This window comes from Peromyscus maniculatus, chromosome 18 (assembly GCF_049852395.1).
Source record: "Peromyscus maniculatus bairdii isolate BWxNUB_F1_BW_parent chromosome 18, HU_Pman_BW_mat_3.1, whole genome shotgun sequence".
Taxonomy (NCBI): Eukaryota; Metazoa; Chordata; class Mammalia; order Rodentia; family Cricetidae; genus Peromyscus; species Peromyscus maniculatus.
The window spans coordinates 43,693,963-43,715,332 of NC_134869.1; the positions used below are offsets into that span (position 1 = coordinate 43,693,963).

The 21,370-nt window shown below is 55.0% G+C and overlaps 3 protein-coding genes and 1 long non-coding RNA gene across 4 annotated transcripts; 2 read left to right on the forward strand and 2 right to left on the reverse strand.

The window, feature by feature from the left end:
• Positions 1-2,688: 2,688 nt before the first annotated feature.
• Positions 2,689-3,311, reverse strand: LOC143269188 (uncharacterized). The gene is made up of 2 exons (XR_013045586.1): positions 3,190-3,311; positions 2,689-2,893 (listed from the first exon to the last, which is right to left on the reverse strand). It is a non-coding gene; the product is annotated as an uncharacterized LOC143269188 (long non-coding RNA).
• A 119-nt stretch (positions 3,312-3,430) lies between these two features.
• Positions 3,431-6,436, forward strand: Tspan31 (tetraspanin 31). The gene is made up of 6 exons (XM_006973315.4): positions 3,431-3,635; positions 4,193-4,360; positions 4,707-4,787; positions 5,073-5,204; positions 5,439-5,552; positions 5,638-6,436. The coding sequence occupies exons 1-6, from the start codon at positions 3,573-3,575 to the stop codon at positions 5,710-5,712; spliced, it is 633 nt and encodes a 210-aa protein (XP_006973377.1). The 5' UTR covers positions 3,431-3,572; the 3' UTR covers positions 5,713-6,436.
• On the reverse strand, positions 6,433-9,929 carry Cdk4 (cyclin dependent kinase 4). The gene is made up of 8 exons (XM_006973314.4): positions 9,789-9,929; positions 9,052-9,291; positions 8,788-8,923; positions 8,505-8,672; positions 8,243-8,352; positions 7,571-7,621; positions 7,299-7,434; positions 6,433-6,787 (listed from the first exon to the last, which is right to left on the reverse strand). Exons 2-8 carry the CDS (start codon positions 9,270-9,272, stop codon positions 6,695-6,697), a joined length of 915 nt encoding a protein of 304 aa, XP_006973376.2. The 5' UTR covers positions 9,273-9,291; positions 9,789-9,929; the 3' UTR covers positions 6,433-6,694.
• Positions 9,930-15,075: 5,146 nt separating this feature from the next.
• On the forward strand, positions 15,076-19,752 carry Marchf9 (membrane associated ring-CH-type finger 9). Its single transcript, XM_076554138.1, has 4 exons — positions 15,076-15,518; positions 16,582-16,737; positions 17,387-17,579; positions 17,843-19,752. The coding sequence occupies exons 1-4, from the start codon at positions 15,156-15,158 to the stop codon at positions 18,175-18,177; spliced, it is 1,047 nt and encodes a 348-aa protein (XP_076410253.1). The 5' UTR covers positions 15,076-15,155; the 3' UTR covers positions 18,178-19,752.
• The last annotated feature ends 1,618 nt before the right edge of the window (positions 19,753-21,370 follow it).

Below are 21,370 nucleotides of genomic sequence, written 5' to 3' on the forward strand. Positions count from 1 at the left end.
AAAGGCCCATAACAGGTGAACAAAGAGCTAATTGTACTTTTTATTATGTACACAACATGTATGTCTGCAGGCCAGAAGAGGGCGCCAGATCTCATGACAGGTGGCTGTGAGCCACCCCGTGGGTGCTGGGAACTGAACTCAGGACCTCTGGAAGAGCAGTCGGTGCTCTCAACCTCTGAGCCATCTCTCCAGCCCCTAATTGTACTTTTAATTTAATACACACACAGCGGAGGTACTTGCCAGCTAGTCCCTCAGTACCATGGTTCTGCTCTTGATTCATGACCTGATATAGAAGAGAAATGAGGATTTCAAGGGGAAAATGGAGATTAAGTTGGAGGGGGCGGGTCGTAAGTAAGCGGTAGTTGGCTCAATTATTATTTTTTTTTGTCACGTGTATGTGTGTATGGTGCGCAGAGGTGTGTGTGCTCCCGAGTGCTCTGGCTTCATTTCTTTCACTGTGATACAATTCCCTGGCACGAACAACAACTTAGTCAACACGAGGATTATCTCAGTTTACAGTTCTGCGTTATAGCCGTTGCTGTGGAAACGTCATATGCTCACCCGTTTGCTTGTGTTGAGCCTTCCACCGACACTCTTATACGGTCCATGACTTCCTGCCTAGGGAATGGGGCCACCCACAGTGGACTGGTTCTTTTCACATCAATTAATTTAATTAAGACACCCCTACAGAGACATGCCCACAAGCCAACCCCAGGTAGACAAAAATCTTTCATTGAGAGCCTCTCCCGGGATGATTCTAAACCCTGTCAAGACAGTTAAAACTACCCACCCTTCACAGCACGTGTGTATGGGTGTATGTGGACACTGTGCCTTTGTGGGGGTTACTCCAAAGTTGACAGTGTCTTCCTTGATTCCTCTCCACATTTACTCATCAAGGCAGGGTCTCTCAGCAAGCCCAGAACTTTCTGACAGGCTAAACTAGCTAGCCAGCTTGCCATGCAGACCTCCCGTCTCCACCTCCAGAGTGCCAGGCTTACAGGCAGCAGCATACCTGCCTGGCCTTTATGTAAACTCTGGGGTCCAAATTCTGGTCCTCACACTTGCTGAGCAAGTACTTCATCCCGAGCCTATCTCTGCAGCTTTGGCCTAATTGTTTTGTTTCGAATCAGATTGAACCTATCTGGAGATAGCAAATTATCTTTTGTATAGCTTCTTTTAAAAAAACCTATTTTAGAAGTATTTGTTTTTATTTTATTGTTTTTAAAGACAGAAGTTTTTCTGTGTAGCCCTGGCTGTCCTGAAACTCGCTCTGTAGACCAGGCTGGCTTTGAACTTACAGAGATACACCTGCCTCTGCCTCCCGAGGGCTGGAACTAAAGGTGTGTGTGCCATTAGGGACCAGCCAGTATTTATTTTCTTTCTTTCTTTTTAAAATTTATTTATTATGTATACAGTGTCTGTCTGCATATATGCCTGCAGGCCAGAAGAGGGCACCAGATCTCATTACAGGTGGTTGTGAGCCACCATGTGGTTGCTGGGAATTGAACTCAGGACGGCGGGAAGAGCAGCCAGTGCTCTTAACCTCTGAGCCATCTCTCCAGCCCCCAGTATTTATTTTCTTTAAAAATTTATTTATTTTCTGTGTATGAGTGTTTTGCCTGCACATATGTATGTGTGCCACATGCATGCCTGGTGCCTCCACAGGTCAGAAGAAGGTATTGGGTCCCCTGGAACTGAAGCTATGGATGGCTGTGAGCCACCATGTGGGTGCTGGGAACTGAACTCAAGGACCAGCTCTCTAGACTCTCATGCATATTTTCTTGAGGATGGTTTATGAAGGGTAACTTTGTGAACATTTGTATATTTGGAGATAAAGGGGTTGAATTTGGATTATTACTGGACTCCATAAAAAATGGACTAAACAGTAATAACTGAGTCTTGCTAGGTACTGGGTATTGACTCAAGCATTTTATATTTATTTATTTATTTATTTATTTTTATTTATTTATTTTTTTGAGCTGAGGATCGAACCCAGGGCCTTGTGCTTGCTAGGCAAGCACTCTACCACTGAGCTAAATCCCCAACCCCTCAAGCATTTTATATAGTCTAGCTCATTCAGTGCTCACAACAATACAGAAGTTGTTAGCGAAGTATTGGTGGAGGTAAACGCGTTGCCATCTATGCCCATTTTACGGATGAAGCAGTAGGTACAGAGGGTTTAGCTACCTGGTCCATACAGATAGTAAGTCACAAAGTTAAAACCCATGCCGTTTGCCTCGAGCTGCAAAACTAGACTGTGGGCAGTTACAGGATGTGAGCACACACAGACTCAAATCACCGTGTGGACTTGATGGGGGTGTGGGGTGTGTGGGGTGGGGGAGGCCACTTCTTTGTCCAGGAGGACAGGAAGGATTGTGCCATTTCTTACTCCGGTTCAAAGGGCACTGCATCCAAACACTTATGCAATACCGTTATTGACTAGCCATCCATTTTCCCCCATTTGGAGTGAAAGTATGAAGAGTCAGGGCTGGAGAGATGGCTCAGTGGTTAAGAGCACTGACCGCTCTTCCAGAGGACGGAGTGGGGTTCAATTCCCAGCACCCACACGACAGCTCACAACTAACTGTCTGCAACTCCAGGTCCAGAGGATCCGACTCCCTCGCACAGACACACATGCAGGCAAAACACCAATGTGCATAAAGTAAAAATAAATAAAATTTAAAAAGGCAGTATGGATACTCTTATTTTATTCATATTCCAGTGCCGCCCCCACACCTCGTGTCCTTTTGTGCCAGCCCAGGATCAGTCAGGTACGTGTGTGTTCTAAAGATGTGGAGTACACCCGTGTCCACCCGCGCCTGCGGCTTTGTCTCAGACAGGAATGCACTGGCCTCCAGTCACTGTTTGCACTCGACTTTCTGGCATGTTCACACTGCAGAGGAAGGACAGTGTGAACAGAACATGCGTACTGGTAGACACATTTCACAGCGGCACATTTCACAGTGCCGGCTGTTGCTATGCCTGACTTGGATCCTCCCCCAGCGGGGCCACGCAGCTCAGTATTTGGCTCCTCTTGGTTCTCCAGAGTATGACGCACGAACAACCAAAAGGATGGCATCCTCGTGAGATCATCGTGAGACTCGGGGAGAACGGCGGGGAAGGGTCATCCTTGGAGGGGCGGAGCCCCCCCCTCCCCCGGTCTCTACAAGCCCTTTCTTGTCTGTTCACCTGGGTCTCTCCTCGGATTCCTGATGTCGCAACTCGGAGCACAGGAATCCAGGCTTTTGAAGTTTAGGCTCTGATCCCTAAAAAACCGTCTAGAAACCCAGTCTTCAGGTTTTTTTAAGTTTTGTCCAATGAAGAAACTGAGGGAAGGACTGGGAGGCGGGCTGGTGACGTAATGCAGATTGATTGGCACTGAAATACTAGCTGGCCTGGATTAGCCACGAGTTTCGCCAATCCAGAGACAGGGGTGGGACGGTGCAGGCGCAGAGACTTGGTTTGACTGGCTTGGATTTAAAGCGATAGAAGCTGTTGGGAGTCCTACGAGACGGTCCCCAGTACCCTCCCCTCAAGTCCTTGGGACCATTTGGGTCCCCAGAACTGGGGAGATGGTTTGCGGCGGATTTGCCTGTTCCAAGAATGCGCTGTGCGCTCTCAACGTGGTTTATATGGTGAGGTTTTGGAGGTGGGGAAAGCTCCGGGGGCGGAAAGAATGGGGAGAATTTCTAGGGGACTTCCGGTGGGAGAGGGGGTTTACTGGGGGTTCCGGGAAGCTTCCCAGAACCTTCTTCCGTGGAAGAGGAGAGACTTCCGGTGATATGGGGGATTGTTTGGGTGTGGGGAGGGTGGGTCGAAGCCCGCAGGCCTGTGGTTCAGTCTTCACTTAGGCTCTGGTTTCTTCGCACAGAAGAGATGCTGGACAACCCTGGGGAGTGTCTGTCTTGAGATGCTACTGCCATGGCCCCCCAGGCCAGCTATTCCCAGTTACTTGGGAAGAGCGCTCAGGGCTGATTAGTTCTGAATGCACACCTCCGTGGGCCGCCCTATTTAGTCCACGTCCCGGGTAATAGCCTTTGGCCGTGCTGCATGCTCGAGTTCGTGGGCGATGACAAGGTCTATGTAGCTAGCCCAGGCTAGCCTGGAGCTTCGCTGTGCTGCAGTTGTAGGGATTGCAGGCGTGAACCACCACATCGGGCTGAAGTGTATTCTATTTTGTGTTTTCTTGCAGCTTGTGGGCTTACTGCTCATTGGCGTGGCCGCCTGGGGCAAGGGCCTGGGTCTGGTGTCCAGCATTCACATCATCGGAGGAGTCATCGCCGTGGGGGTCTTCCTCCTCCTCATCGCGGTAGCTGGCCTCGTGGGGGCCGTTAACCACCACCAAGTGCTGCTCTTCTTTGTATCCTGACCTGGAGGGGTTGGGGTCCCGGGGCAGGCTTTTCCCAAAAGGGCAGGGGACCTCAGACATGCCTTTGTAGTTCTTCTGTAACTCACAGAAGTTGTTTTTGTTTGCAACTTGGTAAAAACTAGTTTTACGAACAGAGAAGGGCCTTGGACTCTGCCACAATACAGTTACAAATTACACTGGGTGAGATCTTAAGGAAAAAAAAAAGGGGGTCATGCTACATAATCCTGGCTAGCCTGGAACTCACAGCAGGCTGGCCCTCACACCGAGACCTGCCTGCCTGTCTCCCTGGGTGAGATATCTCAAATGGAAACCAGGTCTTTTTGCCATAACTTCTCAGTACATGATCATCCTTGGTTTGGTCTTCGTCTTCCAGTTTGGAATCTCTTGCTCCTGTCTGGCTATTAACCGAAACAAACAGGTGAGGCAATGGTGCCCTTTTCAGATACCTTTAAAGCTCTATTAATCTGACCCTTTCGTACCTTCATCCTTAGGTCCACTACTTCAGAGATGTTTCCTCTGATGTGTATAGTTAATTCCCCAAGATGTAGTCAGAATCTGAGACACCTGACATTGTCTGTGATCATAACATTGCCATCCTGTTCCTGGGGGATGCTGATTGCCCTTGCTAGAATAGGGACCTTGAAGCATGTGAACTGAGAGCAAGATGTAGGGAGACTGAGGTTCCTCTGCCTGTGTGCTCTAGATAGATGTCATCAATGCGTCCTGGTGGGTCATGAGCAACAGCACCCAGCATGAATTGGAGAGAAGTTTTGACTGCTGTGGCTTGTTCAACCTTACAGCGCCATACCTACAGGACAACACTTCCTGCGATGCGGTAAGCTGAAGGGTGGAGAACCCAGCTGGGAGGAAATGGGTAAAGGGCCATGCCCAAAGACGTGGCCTCGGTCTTGAACCGGGCTGTGCTAAAGAAACAGGGGCTGCAAGGGTTTTAGCCACGGGGACTCCAGCCTCAGAACTGTTCACTTTTTAATGTCTGGGGGCATCTGTTTGTAGCTGCTTGGATGGGGCAGACTAGCAGCTTTGCACTGTTTATTCCATTTATCCTCAGATGTGCAAGACCAGGAGTTCGGTGTGCCAGTTGTGTGGTGAGAAGTTCCTTAAGCATTCGGACAAAGCCCTGAAAATCCTAGGTGGTGTTGGCCTTTTCTTTAGCTTCACGGAGGTAATTATTCCCATTTCTTGTATGTGGACACCCATAAGCCTTAAACCCGAAGACTCAAAAATAACTTGTTCTCTCTTTCCTGTAGATCCTTGGTGTTTGGCTGGCAATGAGATTCCGGAATCAAAAAGACCCCCGAGCAAACCCCAGTGCCTTTCTATGAGACTTTTGATCTTCCAGATAGGATCTATGAATCCTAGGCTGGTTTCTAACTTGCTGTGTAGCCAAGGATGACCTTGAGTTCTGGATCCCCCCCGCCACAGCGTCCGAGTGGTGTGATTACAGGTGTGTGTCACCACACTCAAGTCTCTGGATCCTTCTGACTCGGTTTTGCTCTCCCGCCTTTTTATAATTCCCTGAATTCTTGAAAACCTCGGGTGCCCCCCACCCCACATCAGGCTTTTGTTTTGTTTTAAAGAAAAAGAGCCCCTGTGCCTCATTCCCCAAAACTGATCAAGTAAGTGATGGTTAGATTTTTGTCTTTACATATTTTGATGGAACAAGATATAGAAAGAAGAACCTTATACCTCTCCCTAGGAGAATAGAATATACTCCTAGACGCATGGACAGGGGCTGGAAGCCTTTCAGAACGCTTTTCCCTCCTTTTGACTGACACCTTAGCCTGGCTCCAAGGACAAACCACCCAGAAGTCTTGTCAAGGCAGGACCTGGAGGGAAGCAGCAACCTTAAAACTAAAGCCATTTTAACTGAGTACTCAGAAAGGAATTGAAAGGGCCTTTCCCATCCTGTCCGCCAGAGCTGAGCTGCCTGTCCAGGTCCTGTGTGAGAGTCTACAGAGGTTGCAGGAAACCTTTCAATTGAGCAGGCTTTCAGTCTCCCAAAGGCAAAGCCAACCAGGAAAACATTAAAGAAAAAAGAAGGCCATATTTCTTTTGTCTTGTTTTGCTGTATAAAAAAGATCCCAATATAAATGAGGGAGGGAAGGAGACAGGTACCCACCCTTTAGTGTAGAGAAAGGGGAGGGTAAGAGGGCAGGCCTCACGAAGAGGGGGGGGGGAATGTCATTAAGGCTTAAAATATTCTCTGTAAAAAAGTGGAGGACTCTCCACGGCCCCAGAGGAAGGCAGAGGTTGAGGTGTTGGCCACTCCACGTGTCCAGAGGTGAGGACAGGCGGACGCTCTTCTCACTCTGGGTCACTCTCTTCCTTGTGTAGGTAAGAGTGTTGCAGGGCTCGGAAGGCAGAGATCCGCTTATGTGGGTTAAAAGTCAGCATCTCCTGAGGGGAGAGGCAGAGGTCAGCAACAGCTGGAGCGGGTGATGCCCACCCCGACACAGCTGTGAGGGTGTTCCCTGGAGTCTACCCAGCTGACATCCACAGCAGCTGTGAGAACTACAGCCTCCACCACCCAGCGCTTGGTCCCACAACGGACTGGGCCTTGAACAACTGTTGTGTTTTGTCTTTGTGCATGCTCGGGTATGAAAATGTGGGCATGCACACGTACGTACGTCTGTGCCCACAGAGGTCAGGACAGTCTGTTGGTCCTTCCCTCCCACCTTGTTTGGGAGCCATCAGTGCTGCATTTACCAGGGTATCTGGCCTGTGGGGTTCTGTCTCCACCTCCCTTCCTGCTCTGAGAGTGGTACAGGAGCTTGCCGCCACATACAGCTTTTACATGGGCTTTGGGGATCCGAACTCGGGTCCTCACACTTATGCTCTACCCACGGAGCCACCTCTCCAGCCCATGCTGTGTCTTAACCCAATCCTGGCCCGCACCCGTGCCCAGTACCAGCAGCAGCTGCGCTCCCAATTCCTCCATCTCCGGCACCACCGACTGCACTGGCCGAGGCTCCCTGGAGGGAAAGGCCCCTCGGGGCAGAGACACCTCTCGAGGCCAGTCGTCTTCTGGAGGCAAGCCGATGAGGCTGTGGGGACAGGACAACTCTGGTCAGGGGGGCCTCTCCTTAGTTTTCATGTCCAGGGCGAGGGCCGGCTGCCACCTGGAGTTCGGCAGAAATGATCCAGAACGGGAAGTTTCCTTCCTCCTCATCGGATACTTACTCAAAGATTTTGCCCAACTGGTCGGCTTCAGAGTTTCCACAGAAGAGGGGCCTGCGGCAGAAAAATATTCCAAGTCTATATTATTTCAAAAACAGGAGGACGATAACCATGAAGTGGCTCAGACTAGAGAGGCCAGAGGATAAAGGAATGTGAAGTTCCCAATCCCAAGACACTTCAGGAGATTTGCCTGTCTGTATCATTTCTGGTTTTAGGCAAGGGGGTCAAGATGAACAGGGTAGGTTGGGAGGATGGCTGGCTGGCTGGCAGGGCACACGCCTAACACGTGAGGGTGTAGGTTGGGAGTCATATGTACAAGCGCCATATGTATAAGAATGATCAAAAAAAGGTACATCTTATTAAAGACTCAGGGGTGGGGAGTGTAGTTTGGAGGTTTAGGGCATTTGCCCAGTGTACATGTAGTTCTGATTCCAAGCTCTCCCACTATAAATAACAGCAAAAGATTTGTGGAACTGAGTGGCTTAAGAGTTCCAAGACCCGAGCTGGGGCGGGGGGCGGCGGCGGCAGCACACGCCTTTAATCCCAGCACTAAGGAGCAGAGAGGCAGGCGGATCTCTGAGTTCAAGGCTAGCCTGGTCTACAGAAGGAGTCCCAGGATAGCTAAGGCGACAAGGAGAAACCTGTCTCAAAAACAAAGCATTTCAAGTCACGTACTTTCGACGAAACATCTCTGCAAAAATACAGCCCACGCTCCACATGTCCACGGGTGTTGCATAGGTAGATTGCAGAAGAACCTCAGGAGCCCGGTACCAGAGCGTAACAACCTAAACGGAAGAGGAGAAAGGAGAGAGGGTCCTTCTCGCGAATCATAGCCTCGTAGCTCTGAACACATCAAGAACAAGACCCCTCAGCCGCCATGGGAAATCAAGTCCCACCCACCATCCCACACTATTTGGGCTGCCATCTTTGTACTGACCACAGGTGTCAGGGCCATCTGGTAGCTGTAGATTCTGGCGAGGCCAAAGTCAGCCAGCTTGACTGTGCCATTACTGGTCACCAGAATGTTCTCCGGTTTCAGGTCTCGGTGAACAATGCAGTTGGCGTGAAGAAAATCGAGGCCGCTTAGAAACTGCCGCATCAGATCCTGGTTTTTGAAAGGAGAAAGCACGAAACGCTGGAAACCTAATAACATGCTCAAAAATCCCAACAAGTTCTACTGCAAAGATCCCAGTCCACCTCTCCATGTCCGCCCCACTCACCTTGATGGTCTCAACAGGCAATCCCGGTGGGGGTGCCTTGTCCAAGTACGTCCTCAGGTCCTGGTCTATGTGCTCAAACACCAGGGTCACCTTGATGTCTCGGTCAGTTCGGGAAGTAGCACAGACGTCCATCAGCCTGACAAAAATAAGCGGTCCCCAGCTGGTCAGTCTCCTCTCAGGCACCCCCGCTCCTGACCACACCCCTGACTTACAGATCCTTTTTCTCTTTTCGCCCCCATTCCCAACCCAATCCAATCTTCTCACCGTACAACATTGGGGTGTTCAAAGGCCTCCAGCCTCCTCAGTAAGGCCACCTCGCGAACAGTGCTGATGGGAAGGCCCCCTCCAGCTCCTCCTCCGTTAGGAACCCTCACACTCTTGAGGGCCACGAAGTGGCCGCTGTGCGGATCTCGGGCCTTGTACACCGTCCCGTAGGCACCGACGCCGATTTCAGCCACGGGTTCATATCGCGAGGTAGCCATCATGCTGGGAGCAGGAGATCGCCTACAATCACAGAGGGCGTCGAACACTGAGCTCCCTTTCCCAGGGAGGGGGGGGGGGGGTGCCCCAGCACTAACAAAGGAATTCCTGCCCCGAGACCGCACGAACCCGGCGGCCCATCCCCTCCCCGCGCCCGCAGAGCCCCGCGCCGCAGGTAACACAAAAGACTCCACCGAGCCCTCCAGCCACGTGATGAGCGTCCGGGAGGAGAGAAAGGAATGCCTTTCTCCGGGAGGGCGTCGCGCCGGGCACAAAGAAGATCGCACAATGCAAATGCACGGGGGTTTGCACTGAGGACCCCACACTGCATTCTCTTTAAAAAAAAAATCACACCCCGGCCCGCGAGCACAGAGGCCCCACTTCCCGCCCCGGGGCCACCCCTTCCATAACCCTTGCCAGCGACGCGCACCCGAGGGGATCCGGGGTGGGGGTGGCGGCGGCGGCGGCAGGGGACTGGCCGCCCCCCCCTCCAATCCCGGGACCGGGCTGCACTCACTCACCTCACGGCCGGCCGGGAGCTGCGGAGGTGGCCCTTTATCTGGGCCCGGGAGCCGGTGCCTGCGGCGCCATACACCGGGGATCGGTCCCGGGCAGCTGGACGCTACGGGCCCGACCATAGACACGGGCCGCGAGCTAGAGAGGCCCCCTCACCCCCACCCTCACCATGTGACCCGCTGCCAGAGAGGCGCGCGGAAACCGAGGGGGGGGGGCGGGGGCAGCGGGGGACGGGGCGGGGCGAGCGCCGGACGTTCGGGGCACGTGACCGCCACCCATCCATCCAGCCGTGCATCCATGCATCCGTGCATCCATGCATCCGTGCATCCATCCAGCCGTGCATGCGCAGTGGGTGACCCGGGGCCCGCGGCTTGGCGGGGAAGGGGTGTCGTGGGGGGGGGCGGGGAAGAGAGAGAGAGGAAAAAAAAAATAATATCCGGGCGACCACGTGACCTGTTGCTATCCCACGTGACCCCCCGGGCTCCGCGCTGGGCAGCAGGGGCGTGGCTACGCCGCGCGGCACGTGACCGGCTGCCGTTCCCGGGACGGACGGACAGGCGTGGGGCGGGGGGGCGGGAGAGGGTGGAGCGCCCGGCGGTGCCATGGCAACCGGGCCCGCCGGCTCTCCACGGTGGGCTCCAGGCCGAGCCCGCGCGCATCTTCTCCCTCGCCTCGCTGCACGTCTGTCCGTACGTGGGCGGGGAGGTCCGGAGGGGGGGGTGCTGGTGGGAGATGATGATCCTGGTCCCCGGGATGGAGCTGTCACCGTGTCACTCCCGCCGCCACGGGGGGAGCAACACGCGGGTGTGCGTCTTTGTTTTTACTCACTCATTCAACACAGTGCTGCTAAGGGCTTTTCCTCCTCCCGGTTGGTATGCGATGTGTTTTGTGTGGGTGACTCAGTCATTCGCCCTTTAAAGTCATGATGAGGAGATGGTACGTGCAGGAGGCAAGGTGTCTTAGGACCCAAGGAGCACACGGTTTCTATCTGAGCAGGAAACGAGGATGAGAGGATGGACGGAAGAAAAGATTGACAGGCAGCCACTGTATGGGAAGAGCGGCAATGTGATGCACACACACACACACACACACACACACACACACACACACACACACACACACACACTTCCAACCCGTAAACCTCCCTGGGAATATGAAAAGCAGCAAGGAGTTATTGGGAATGAGGGTGCTTGATCTTAAAAAGCACTAAGAGTCTGTATTCTTGGTACATGTGTACGTGATTGTGCGTACGAACAAAGGGGTGAGCGCGTCCGAGTGTCTTGGGTCGCTCTGCAAACCTGCAACTCCTCGTTGGTGTCACATGCCTTTTTATTTTCAGTGCAGCTTTCTTTTTTTCTTTTCTTTTCCGACTGACAGGGTTTCTCTGTTTAGCTTTGTGCCTTTCCTGGAACTCACTCTGTAGCCCAGGCTGGCCTCGAACTCACAGAGATCCTCTTGCCTCTGCCTCCCGAGTGCTGGGATTTAAGGCATGCGCCGCCGCCGCCGCCGCCGCCACCACCACCACCACCACCACCACCACCTGGCAGCTTTCTTAGGGCTACTACTGCCCTGAACAGTATTTCCCAGGTGCTCTCTGCGCACAGGAATCTAGACAGACAGAGGTAGATTTAACATTCCTTGAATCAGGGGCTCCAACTCCTTTATTGTCTCCCACCTTTTTGGGAATAAAGGTCCATGTACCCATTTGTGAGAAACTGCCTAAAATCTAGAGCTATTTATAATTTTTTTTTTAGGCAGGCAGTGGTGGAGGCGCACGCCTTTAATCCCAGCACTCGGGAGGCAGAGCCAGGCGGATCTCTGTGAGTTCGAGGCCAGCCTGGTCTACAGAGTGAGTTCCAGGACAGGCACAAAGTTACACAGAGAAACCTTATCTCAAAATAAAATTGGTTTTCGGTGCTAGGGATTGGAGTCAGTGTTTGCTTTCGTGGTAAGCACGTGTTCAATCACTTCGCTATACACTCCCAGACGCTAAACTCTGAAATCATTTTGAGACAGTATTGCTGAGGGTGGCCTCAAACTCACATCGATCGGTGTGCCTCGGCCACCTAAATGCTGTTTTTACAGACACAAGTGACGACTCTGGCTCTGATTTTTTTTTTGTGGATTTTTGTTTTAATGAGATAAGGTTGCATAGAGTCCAGGTTTGGCCTTGAAACAGACAAGTAGTGAGGCTAGCCTCCAATGTCTGAATGCTTGATCCTGCTGCGGCATTTCACCAATACTACGGTTAGCAGCATGCACCGTCCTCAATTTCTTTTCCTTCTTTCACTCCTTTTTTCCTTCTTCATCGTCTTCTTCCTCTCTTTTTTTTTTTTTTTTTTTTTTTTTTTTTTTTTTTGGTTTTTCGAGACAGGGTTTCTCTGTATAGCTTTGCGCCTTTCCTGGAACTCACTTGGTAGCCCAGGCTGGCCTCGAACTCACAGAGATCCGCCTGGCTCTGCCTCCCGAGTGCTGGGATTAAAGGCGTGCGCCACCACTGCCCGGCTTCTTCCTCTCTTTTTTAAAATACATTATTTTGACTTTTTTTTTGGTTTTTGATTTTTTGAAACAGAGTTTCTCTGTGTAGCTTTGGCGCCTTTCCTGTAGCCCAGGATGGCCTCGAACTCACAGATATCCACCTGCCTCTGGGATTAAAGGCATGAGCCACCACTGCCTGGCTCATCGTCATCTTCTTTTCCAGTCTTGACATGTAGCCCAGGCTAGCCTCAAACTCTGAAGTCCAAACACTTGGATTCCAGACCTGAGTCCCCACACCCAGCCTGAAACCATTTTATTACCCAGTTTGCCATGTATTCCATTTTATTTATTTATTTATTTAATGGTTTTTTTGAAACAGGGTTTCTCTGTGTAGCTTTGGAGCCTGTCCTGGATCTTGCTCTGTAGACCAGGCTGGCCTCGAACTCACAGAGATCCGCCTGGCTCTGCCTCCTGAGTGCTGGGATTAAAGGTGTGCCCCACCACCGCCCAGCCCATGTATTCCATTTTAACTTCTTTTCTGATAGAGAATGTAATAGTGATGGGGCATGGTGGCATATGTCTTTAATCTCAGGAGGGGATTGGGAGGCAGAGGCAGGTGGATGGCCAGCATGATCTGTTTAGTGAGTTCCGGGCTAGCCAGGACTACACAATCAAACTTTGTCTGAGAAGGGGGTGGGGAATGGATACACAAACACACACACACACATATGTATATATATCCACTATGTATATGTGTATATACATATGAATGTCGATATAACAGCATAGACTCAAAGATGAACGTAATCAAGGACGACATGGAAGACTCATCAGGGCAGTTTCCTCTTCTGCCGCTCTGATGCTTCTTGCTGCCAAGGAGACTGTAAGAAAGAGCTCAGGGCCCAAATTGGCTAAGGGGATGGAGAGGTGGGCGTTTCATTGGCTGCATTCCTAGGGCTGTTTGGGGTTTTTAGCTTTCTGAAAGGCTAAGTGTCTGTGAGCTTATTAAACTCCCAACACAGTTTTGTTTTGTTTTGTTTTGTTTTCCCCCCAAGACAGGGTCTCACTGTGTAGCCCTGGCTGTCGTGGAACTTGGTAGACCAGGTTGGCCCGGAGCAGAGATTGCCCGCCTCTGCATCCAGAGTGCTGGGATTAAAGGCCATCACTAACTGGCTTATTTATTGTTTATTTATTTATTGTTGCTCTTGTGTGTGTTGGTGTGTTGGTTGGTTTCCCCAATGCAGGCATTCCCTGCCTCACCTCCCCTCTCATATGAGCACACTGCAGCTTGCCGGCCTCACAGGAAGAGCTAGCTCCCTTTGTCTGCTAACTCACAGACTTGCCCCATTACTCGGGTGTCTTGCAGAAACATCCCTGCCTTCCTTCGCTACCCCTTCCCATTGAGGAGTCTTCATTTGGCAATCCGTCCCCGGTCCGACTGGCTCCCTCCCTCCCTTCTCTGTTAATTACTCTTTTACTAATTAATTTTTTTCTCAGTGTCTTTGACCCAGTGGGTTTCCCGGGAATCCTTTTTTTCCCTCAGCTTCACAAAGAGGCTGAGAAAGAGGTTGTAAATATAAAGGGGGAAAAAAATGGATAGGCTGGTAGTAGCTCTAGGGGTCAACTTGAAACAAAGATTTAAGCGTGTGTGTGTGTGTGTGTATGTGTGTGTGTGTGTGTGTGTGTGTGTGTGTGTGGTGCTCACTTCAGAGTTGTGGCGCTGAGGGGCAGGGGGAATGGGGAAAGACACGCCCATCGCCTGGCGTCCCTTTTTCTGCTCACTCACCACCTTCCCACGTTAGAATCGGTCGCTTGGGCCCCCCCCCATACAACCCGATTCCACCCCTGCACACCCCCACCTCCCCAGTCCCGCACCCGGCGGGCGGCCCCCTCTACAACCGTTTTTGTGTTCCTAGGGTCCCTCTCTGGCCCGCTCCGCTCCCGCACACCTCCAGCCCCTGGCCGGGCTCCTCCTCTGCACGCTCCCATTGTGCACACACCTCTGCGCCGCGCTACACCTGCAGCCCCCGGCGCCGACGGCGGCTCACCTTCCAGCCTCACTCCCACCCGCGCGCGCACACACACCTATTCTTCCACCGGGGTCCACACTCCCGCCCCCCCCCCCGATTGGCCACTCCCCTCCTCCCTCCCTCCCTCCCTCCCTCCCTCCCCGTCTCGCACACTCGCCCCGCCCCTGGGGACACCTGCTCGTGCTGGGCAGGGCGGGGATGCGCAGCCGCGGCCCCTTCTCCTCCGCTCCCCCTCCCCGCCCCACCCCTCCCTCCATCCCTCACCGGCTCCCCGGCTCCCGCCCCGCCCGCCCGCCGCTCCGGGGGGGTCTCCGCCGCCGCCACCGCCACCGCCGCCGCCGCCGCCACCGCCGCCGCCGCCGGAAGGAGCCGCCATTTGCCACCGCCGAGCGCACGGGCCGAGCCCAGCCGGATCCGGGGAGTCGGAGCGGGACTGGGGCCGGGAGGACGGCGATGGGGGGCGGCCCCGCCGCAGGAGGACCGGGGCGCGTCAGCCCCGGCGCGCGGCCGGCTCCGGACCCCGACCCGCGGGGCGCGGCACCCTGAGCCCCTTCCCCGCCCCCCTGCCCCTGCCCCTGCCCGGGCCATGCCTGCCCACCCTGCCGTCCCCGGGCTGACGGCCCTCTCGGCCCCGCGAGCCCTGGAGCCCCGGCGGCGGCGGTGGCAGCAGTGAACGGCGGCGCTTGCAGGCCGCGGAGACCACCCCCCGCCCCGGCCCCGGTCCGCGCGCGCCCGCCCGCGCCCCGTTCCCGGCCTCGTCCTCGCCCCTCCCCCCCCGGCGCCCGGGACCCCCCCCACCCCTCCCCACCCCGTCGCTCGCCGCCCCCCGCTCCCCCCCGCCCAACACACCCGGCGCCCCGGACGATGCTCAAGTCTCGGCTCCGCATGTTCCTGAACGAGCTGAAGCTGCTGGTGCTGACGGGCGGGGGGCGGCCCCGGGCCGAGCCGCAGCCCCGGGGGGGCGGGGGAGGCGGCTGCGGCTGGGCGCCCTTCGCCGGCTGCTCCGCCCGGGACGGCGACGGCGACGAGGAGGAGTACTACGGGTCGGCCGAGCCGCGGGCCCGGGGCCTGGCCGGCGACAAGGAACCGCGGGCCGGACCCCCGCCGCCGCCCGCGCCGCCGCCGCCGCCGCCCCCGGGCGCGCTGGACGCCCTGTCGCTCAGCAGCAGCCTGGACAGCGGGCTCCGAACCCCCCAGTGCAGGATCTGCTTCCAAGGCCCGGAGCAGGTCAGGCCCGAGCAACCTACCTGGCTGGGCAGGGGAGGGGTGGAGGGGGGTGGTGGGTGGGGGTGGCTCGCACCTGGGGTGTCCGCCGAGACCGGAGCAGGGGGGGGCGGGGCCTGGGGGAGCTGGGCGGGACCCGGGACCCCGAGTGGCCTGGCTGGAGACGCCTGGAGTGTGTCCAGGGGGGAGATTGGGGCAGGGGGAGTCGGGGGTCGCGTCCGGGGGTGGCTCCCAGGATGGGGTGGGGCTGTCTCCCGGGCAGGGCTCGGGATCTCGGTCACCCAGGCTCAGGGACAGCTGTTAGCACCTGCTCCCCTCACCCTAGGGTCGTCGCCCTTAGCCGAGGGGACCCGTTCTTGCCCAGGTGGGCCGAGGGGAGCGTTCCCGTTGGCTCGCCCCTCGAGGGCAGGGGCGGGCCCCGGGACCCTGCCCTCCCTCGCGCAGCATGCCCTCTGGTCTTCTCCCAGCCGGCAACTTTCCGCCCCATCCTAAAGAGCCTCCTCCTTTGTTTAATTTTAATAGATAAAGTTGTCCCGGGATAGTGCCAGAGGGCAGCCCCCGTGCAGGGAGAAGCGACTGCTTGCCTAAAGGGGAGCGAGCGCGTTCCGCCCTTGCCCCCAGAATGTCCCCCCCCCCCATTCTAGTGTGGACGCCACGATGGGTTTTACCCACCCCGGTTGGCACCGGATCTGTATAACTGGAAGTACACAGTGGCGTGGGTGAGGGAGGCGTAGCCCAGCCGCCCTGGCTCTCCCCTGCCTCCAGATCCTAGGGAGAGGTCGTCGCCTCTTCAGGCCGTCTCTGTCACCTTTGCAAGGTCTAGGAGAGGAAGGGAGCGAGCACACGGGCTCCCCTCCCACCCCACATCTAAATAAGTCCTCTGGTTGGAGAAGTTTCTCTCGAGCTCTGACTTCTTACTTTCGCCCCGCTCTGGGTGGAAAAAAAAAAAGCCCGAGCTGTTCCATGTAGTGGTGGAGGAGCTCTCCTCCGCAGGGGTGCGGCGGGGCGGCCGCGGGGGTCCCCCGGTGAGCAGGGCTGACCCGGGCCCTGCCCTCTCTGCCCCCAGGGGGAGCTCCTGAGCCCTTGCCGCTGTGACGGCTCCGTGCGCTGCACCCACCAGCCCTGCCTCATCCGCTGGATCAGTGAGAGAGGCTCCTGGAGCTGTGAACTCTGCTACTTCAAGTACCAGGTCCTGGCGATCAGCACCAAGAACCCACTGCAGGTGAGGTGCCAGGAGCGGACCCAGCAGGGGCAAAGGCCCGTCTCATCTTACGGTTTTCCCCAGAGCCACCTCCTCCCACCACCATGGCATTCCAAGACGCCGACTTAACGTCCTGGCGCTAGTCTAGAGAACTCAGAACAGTGTTGAGGATGACAGCGAATGTCGTTTGCTGTACGTTAACTCTCTTGACTAGGTGCCATTATTATGCCCGTCTTTATAAATAAGGGCACTGACCCACGTAGAGATTAAATACTGGTCTAAAATTACTCAACTAGTTAGAGACGGAATTAAGATTGGAGTTCCGCCGGGCGGTGGTGGCGCACGCCTTTAATCCCAGCACTCCGGAGGCAGAGGCAGGCGGATCTCTGTGAGTTCGAGGCCAGCCTGGGCTACCGAGTGAGTTCCAGGAAAGGCGCAAAGCTAGACAGAGAAACCCTGTCTCGAAAAACAAAAAACAAAAAAAGATTGGCGTTCTGTGTCTGGGTTTCAAAGCGCTTGTCCAGCCCTGCCTTTCTAGAATGAGTTAGAGAAGTGGTGTCGGTAATGTCTCATCCTAGGTGTTCAGTCCCTCCTGAAGAGTTTAGGGAAGCTTCTGGAGCCTCCTCTCCAGGGTTGCCCACCACCCCACTCCTGTCATCCTCCCACACAGTGGCAGGCCATCTCCCTGACCGTCATCGAGAAGGTCCAGATTGCCGCCATCGTTCTGGGCTCCCTCTTCCTGGTCGCCAGCATCTCCTGGCTCATCTGGTCCTCGCTCAGCCCTTCAGCCAAGTGGCAGCGCCAGGATCTCCTCTTCCAGATCTGCTACGGCATGTACGGCTTCATGGATGTGGTCTGCATAGGTGAGGGCTCCTCCCCCCCCTTTAACACCTTCCTTTACTCACTCACCTAGCAACCCCCCCACCCCCCACCCCCCACCCCACCCCGCACAGCCTTTGGGTCCCCACGATCATAATTCCACCGCTAGAGACCCGTTAGGGCTACCCTGGGGCCCCGTCCTCCGTAGCTCTGTCTTCCCGGTCTGCAGGCGTGCCCGCGGCCAGGGCCTGTGGCCTCTGTGCCAGCGGCAGCAGTTCACCCCGGTTTTCTCGTCCCCGTTGCCCAGGCCTCATCGTTCACGAAGGCTCTTCCGTCTACCGCATCTTCAAGCGCTGGCAGGCAGTGAACCAGCAGTGGAAGGTCCTGAACTATGACAAGACCAAGGACACAGGAGGAGATACAGGGGGAGGGACGGCGGGGAAGCCAGGCCCCAGGACCTCACGGACCAGCCCCCCGGCCGGGGCCCCCAGCCGGCCCCCAGCCGCCCAGCGCATGCGGACGCTCTTGCCTCAGCGCTGTGGCTATACAATCCTGCATCTCCTCGGACAGCTACGGCCGCCAGATGCCCGTTCCAGCTCTCATTCTGGCCGAGAGGTTGTGATGAGGGTCACCACGGTCTGACCTGGACTCCAGGGGCAGGGATCTCAAGTCAGAGCGCGTCAGCCGGAGACGAGCTCTCCCAGCTGCTGGAGGTGACGGCCTAGGCAAGGCGCGTGGGGCACAGTGGCCCCACCACTGAGGATCTCTGTGGACAGCCTCAAGCTCGGAGACATTGTCAGGCCTCTGCTGCCCACAGGGTAGAGACGCCTGGATGACATTCCAGCTCCCACTGACACCACCTCATACTCATCCTGAGGATGGCCAGCAGGCAGGCGGGGAGAACAGCTTGCCTTCTTGGAGAGAACCATCTTTACCTCAGCTCTAGGGCCTCCAGTCCCCTGGCTCCACCATGGTGACTTGGTAAAGGGAGACCAATGCCAGAAAAACAGGGGCTGTAGACCCCCCCCCATTCCCCACCCCATGGCCACAGGGCATCTGGCAATAAGACTGGTAAACATTGACCTCCCGTTCCCTGCATGAGGGCGGGGGGACTTCCCCCCTGCCCCACCCCCCATTGCATGGGGGAGGGCATAAAGAATCATTTATATGCACGTGGAGACTCCTTTCTCATCTGGGGCTTCTCTGAAGGGCTGGGGGGTGCGGGGAGGTCCCCCAGCACAGGTTGACAGTCCCAAGTGTAGCAGTGCATTTGGAGCTGGTGGAGGGGCTCCTGCTGGCTGGTGAAGAGTTCCCACTGGCTGCTAGGTGCCAGGGCTCGGAGGGGGCTGAGAAGGGTAGACTCTGCCACCTGTGAGTTCTATGATTTAGGAAAAAAGACAAATCTGAGCTTTTTTTTTTTTTTTTTTCTCTTTCTTTTTCCTGTCTACCTCATAGACTTGGAAAGAGGATATTGAGGGACGGGTTAAATGCTATTACAAAGAAAACTGATCATGGTATAAAGAGAGTTCTGGACTAGTTGCTGGTCCACTTATTTCAAGCAATAGGTGGGATAGCCGATCCCAAAGTCTGGTTTTTTTGTCAGAAGCGGCACAGAACTTCAGCGTTTTTTTGAGTGAGAAAATAGATACTGAAACAAAAGAGGAAATAGATACAGTAACTGTGCAGGACAGTGGTTATTGTAGGAATGAGAACACTTTTGACCCTCCAAACATTGGACATGGTGTGTGGGGGGCGGGGACGACTGATACTGTAGCCACTCAGCCTGCTCTAAGAACACCTGTGTTCTATCAGTCCTTTCTAGGTACTGTGTCCCCCACCCCCCAAAAATGGTGTGCAATGGACATGGACTCGTTTTGCGTGACAGGGGAGGAAACTCCTCCCTCAGTGTTGTGTCTTTAATTCCAGTTGAAACTGTGGCCGGTCAGGGTCACAGGTCTGATCCAGGTGTGTGCCCAGCTGGAAGGTAGAAGCATAGGGGAGCTATTGTTTATTAGGGAAACGATTTGGGAACTGTGGGTCCGAGGGCTGGGGGCGTGGGTCAGTGGTAAGAGGTCTTGCCTGGTGTGCATGAGGGTCCCGGGTATAACTCCCATACCACCAGAAAAAGTATGTGGTCAGCTTGAAGCTTGGTCCCTTTCTCCTGAAGCCCGGTGGCTGGGTATTATATGAACGATGGTGTCTTTTAAGTGAACCATTCATGAGCAATTAAAAAAATTCCTTCATACATTGCTAAAGTCAGATCCAGAGGCCTTTCTTACTACTGGACCTGTAATGGAAGGTTCTGTTCTGCCCCCTCTTGGGGGAGGTTGGGAAAAAATGCTTGTCTTTTAACAGCCCACCTACCCTGAAGCCTTCCTCCATGCCTCTCCAGAAAAAAAAAAGGTGGGGTGGGAGGTCCTTTGGCTGCTGTCCATGGTGCTGGCATCCTTTGGTGGTGCTGGCATCCTTGTTTGGCTGTGCCGGGGGTCTGACTGACTTCCAAGTGAGAAGGTCCTGAGGGGATCGGGGTGAAGAGGGAACCGATGCAGAGCTCTCCAGCTCTCTCGTAGGAAATTTTTACCAGAGACTCACCCCTCTATTTCCTCCCACCAAGGGACGGAGGGGTTTGACCTTATTGATTGGCCGTTAACAGAAGAGTTGGTGGCGATCGGATGGGGAACAGAAAATCAGTGATTGCTAATGTCTGTCCTGGCAGAGAGGACTCGGGTAGATAAGTCACACATGCGGCTTCTGGGCCAAGCCTGTTCCTTACGGCGGCCCTTCATGGAAGCTTGGGCATGCTTAAGAACACACACACATATATCCGTGCGCTCTGAGTCCCAAAGGCCTATTTCTTTCTCTCCTTCAACACCAACGGAGGTCTTGGGATGGGGCCCACGCGCAGCTATCAATATGATCTCTTGCCTGTCTCCGAATTTACACAGACCCTTGTCCAGGAAAGGGGTCGTGGGCACTCTTGTCTCTTCAAAGCAGCATTTCTGTCACTGGACAGCACAGGGGTGTAGATCCCTTTTTGACTCCAGGGAAACGGGTCTCATAGCTTAGGCTATACTCTCCCTTCTGGCTCCGATCTGCGAAACCTCAGGTATTTTCCGTTCAAGTTAAACTTGGTGGTGGGTGAGCAGAAGCGGATACCGAGGTCACAGAAGAGATGGGGTGGGGGGGGCAGTAAGGAATGTACAGAAACCTTCTCCTCGGTCTCTGCACAAGGCTTCCAGGCATGCATGCCGTGCTTCTCTAAATCATGCATGATTGGGTCTCTGTGGGAAGTCTGCTGGCTGACGGTTTCTGTGGTTAGGGGAGCCATGTCTTGGATGGGGCAAAAGGAAGTGTGAAGGAGCTAATTGGAGGGAGAGGGAGGAAGGAGGGAGAGGCAAGCCCTAGCATGGGGAGGGTAATCTGGGGTACAGGGGGAGCTGTGCACAGTGCTGAGAGATTCATTGGGATGGAGGATGAGTTCATCCGTAGACATCACAAGGGGAATACTGTGTGCAGCCCATGAGGGTGGCCAGAGAGTGCTGACTCAGAGAAACAGAGGTTCTCTTGGCCTGGCCCCTTCTCCTGCCCCAGGCCCCCGGGGCTCCTGGCCCCTTCTCCTTCCCCAGTCCTCCGGGGCTCCTGGCCCCTTCTCCTGCCCCAGTCCTCCGGGGCTCCTGGCCCCTTCACCGTGGGCTTTCATCCTGCCTGGCTGACTCCCTCTCCCTGCCTGAGTCCCTGTCTTTGAAGGAGGGTAGAGTGGAAGGATGCCCTTCCATTCTGGTAGTCCGAGTTCCAAAAGCTCTTTTCTCACCAAGGGTCAAGCCGCCTCCAACCC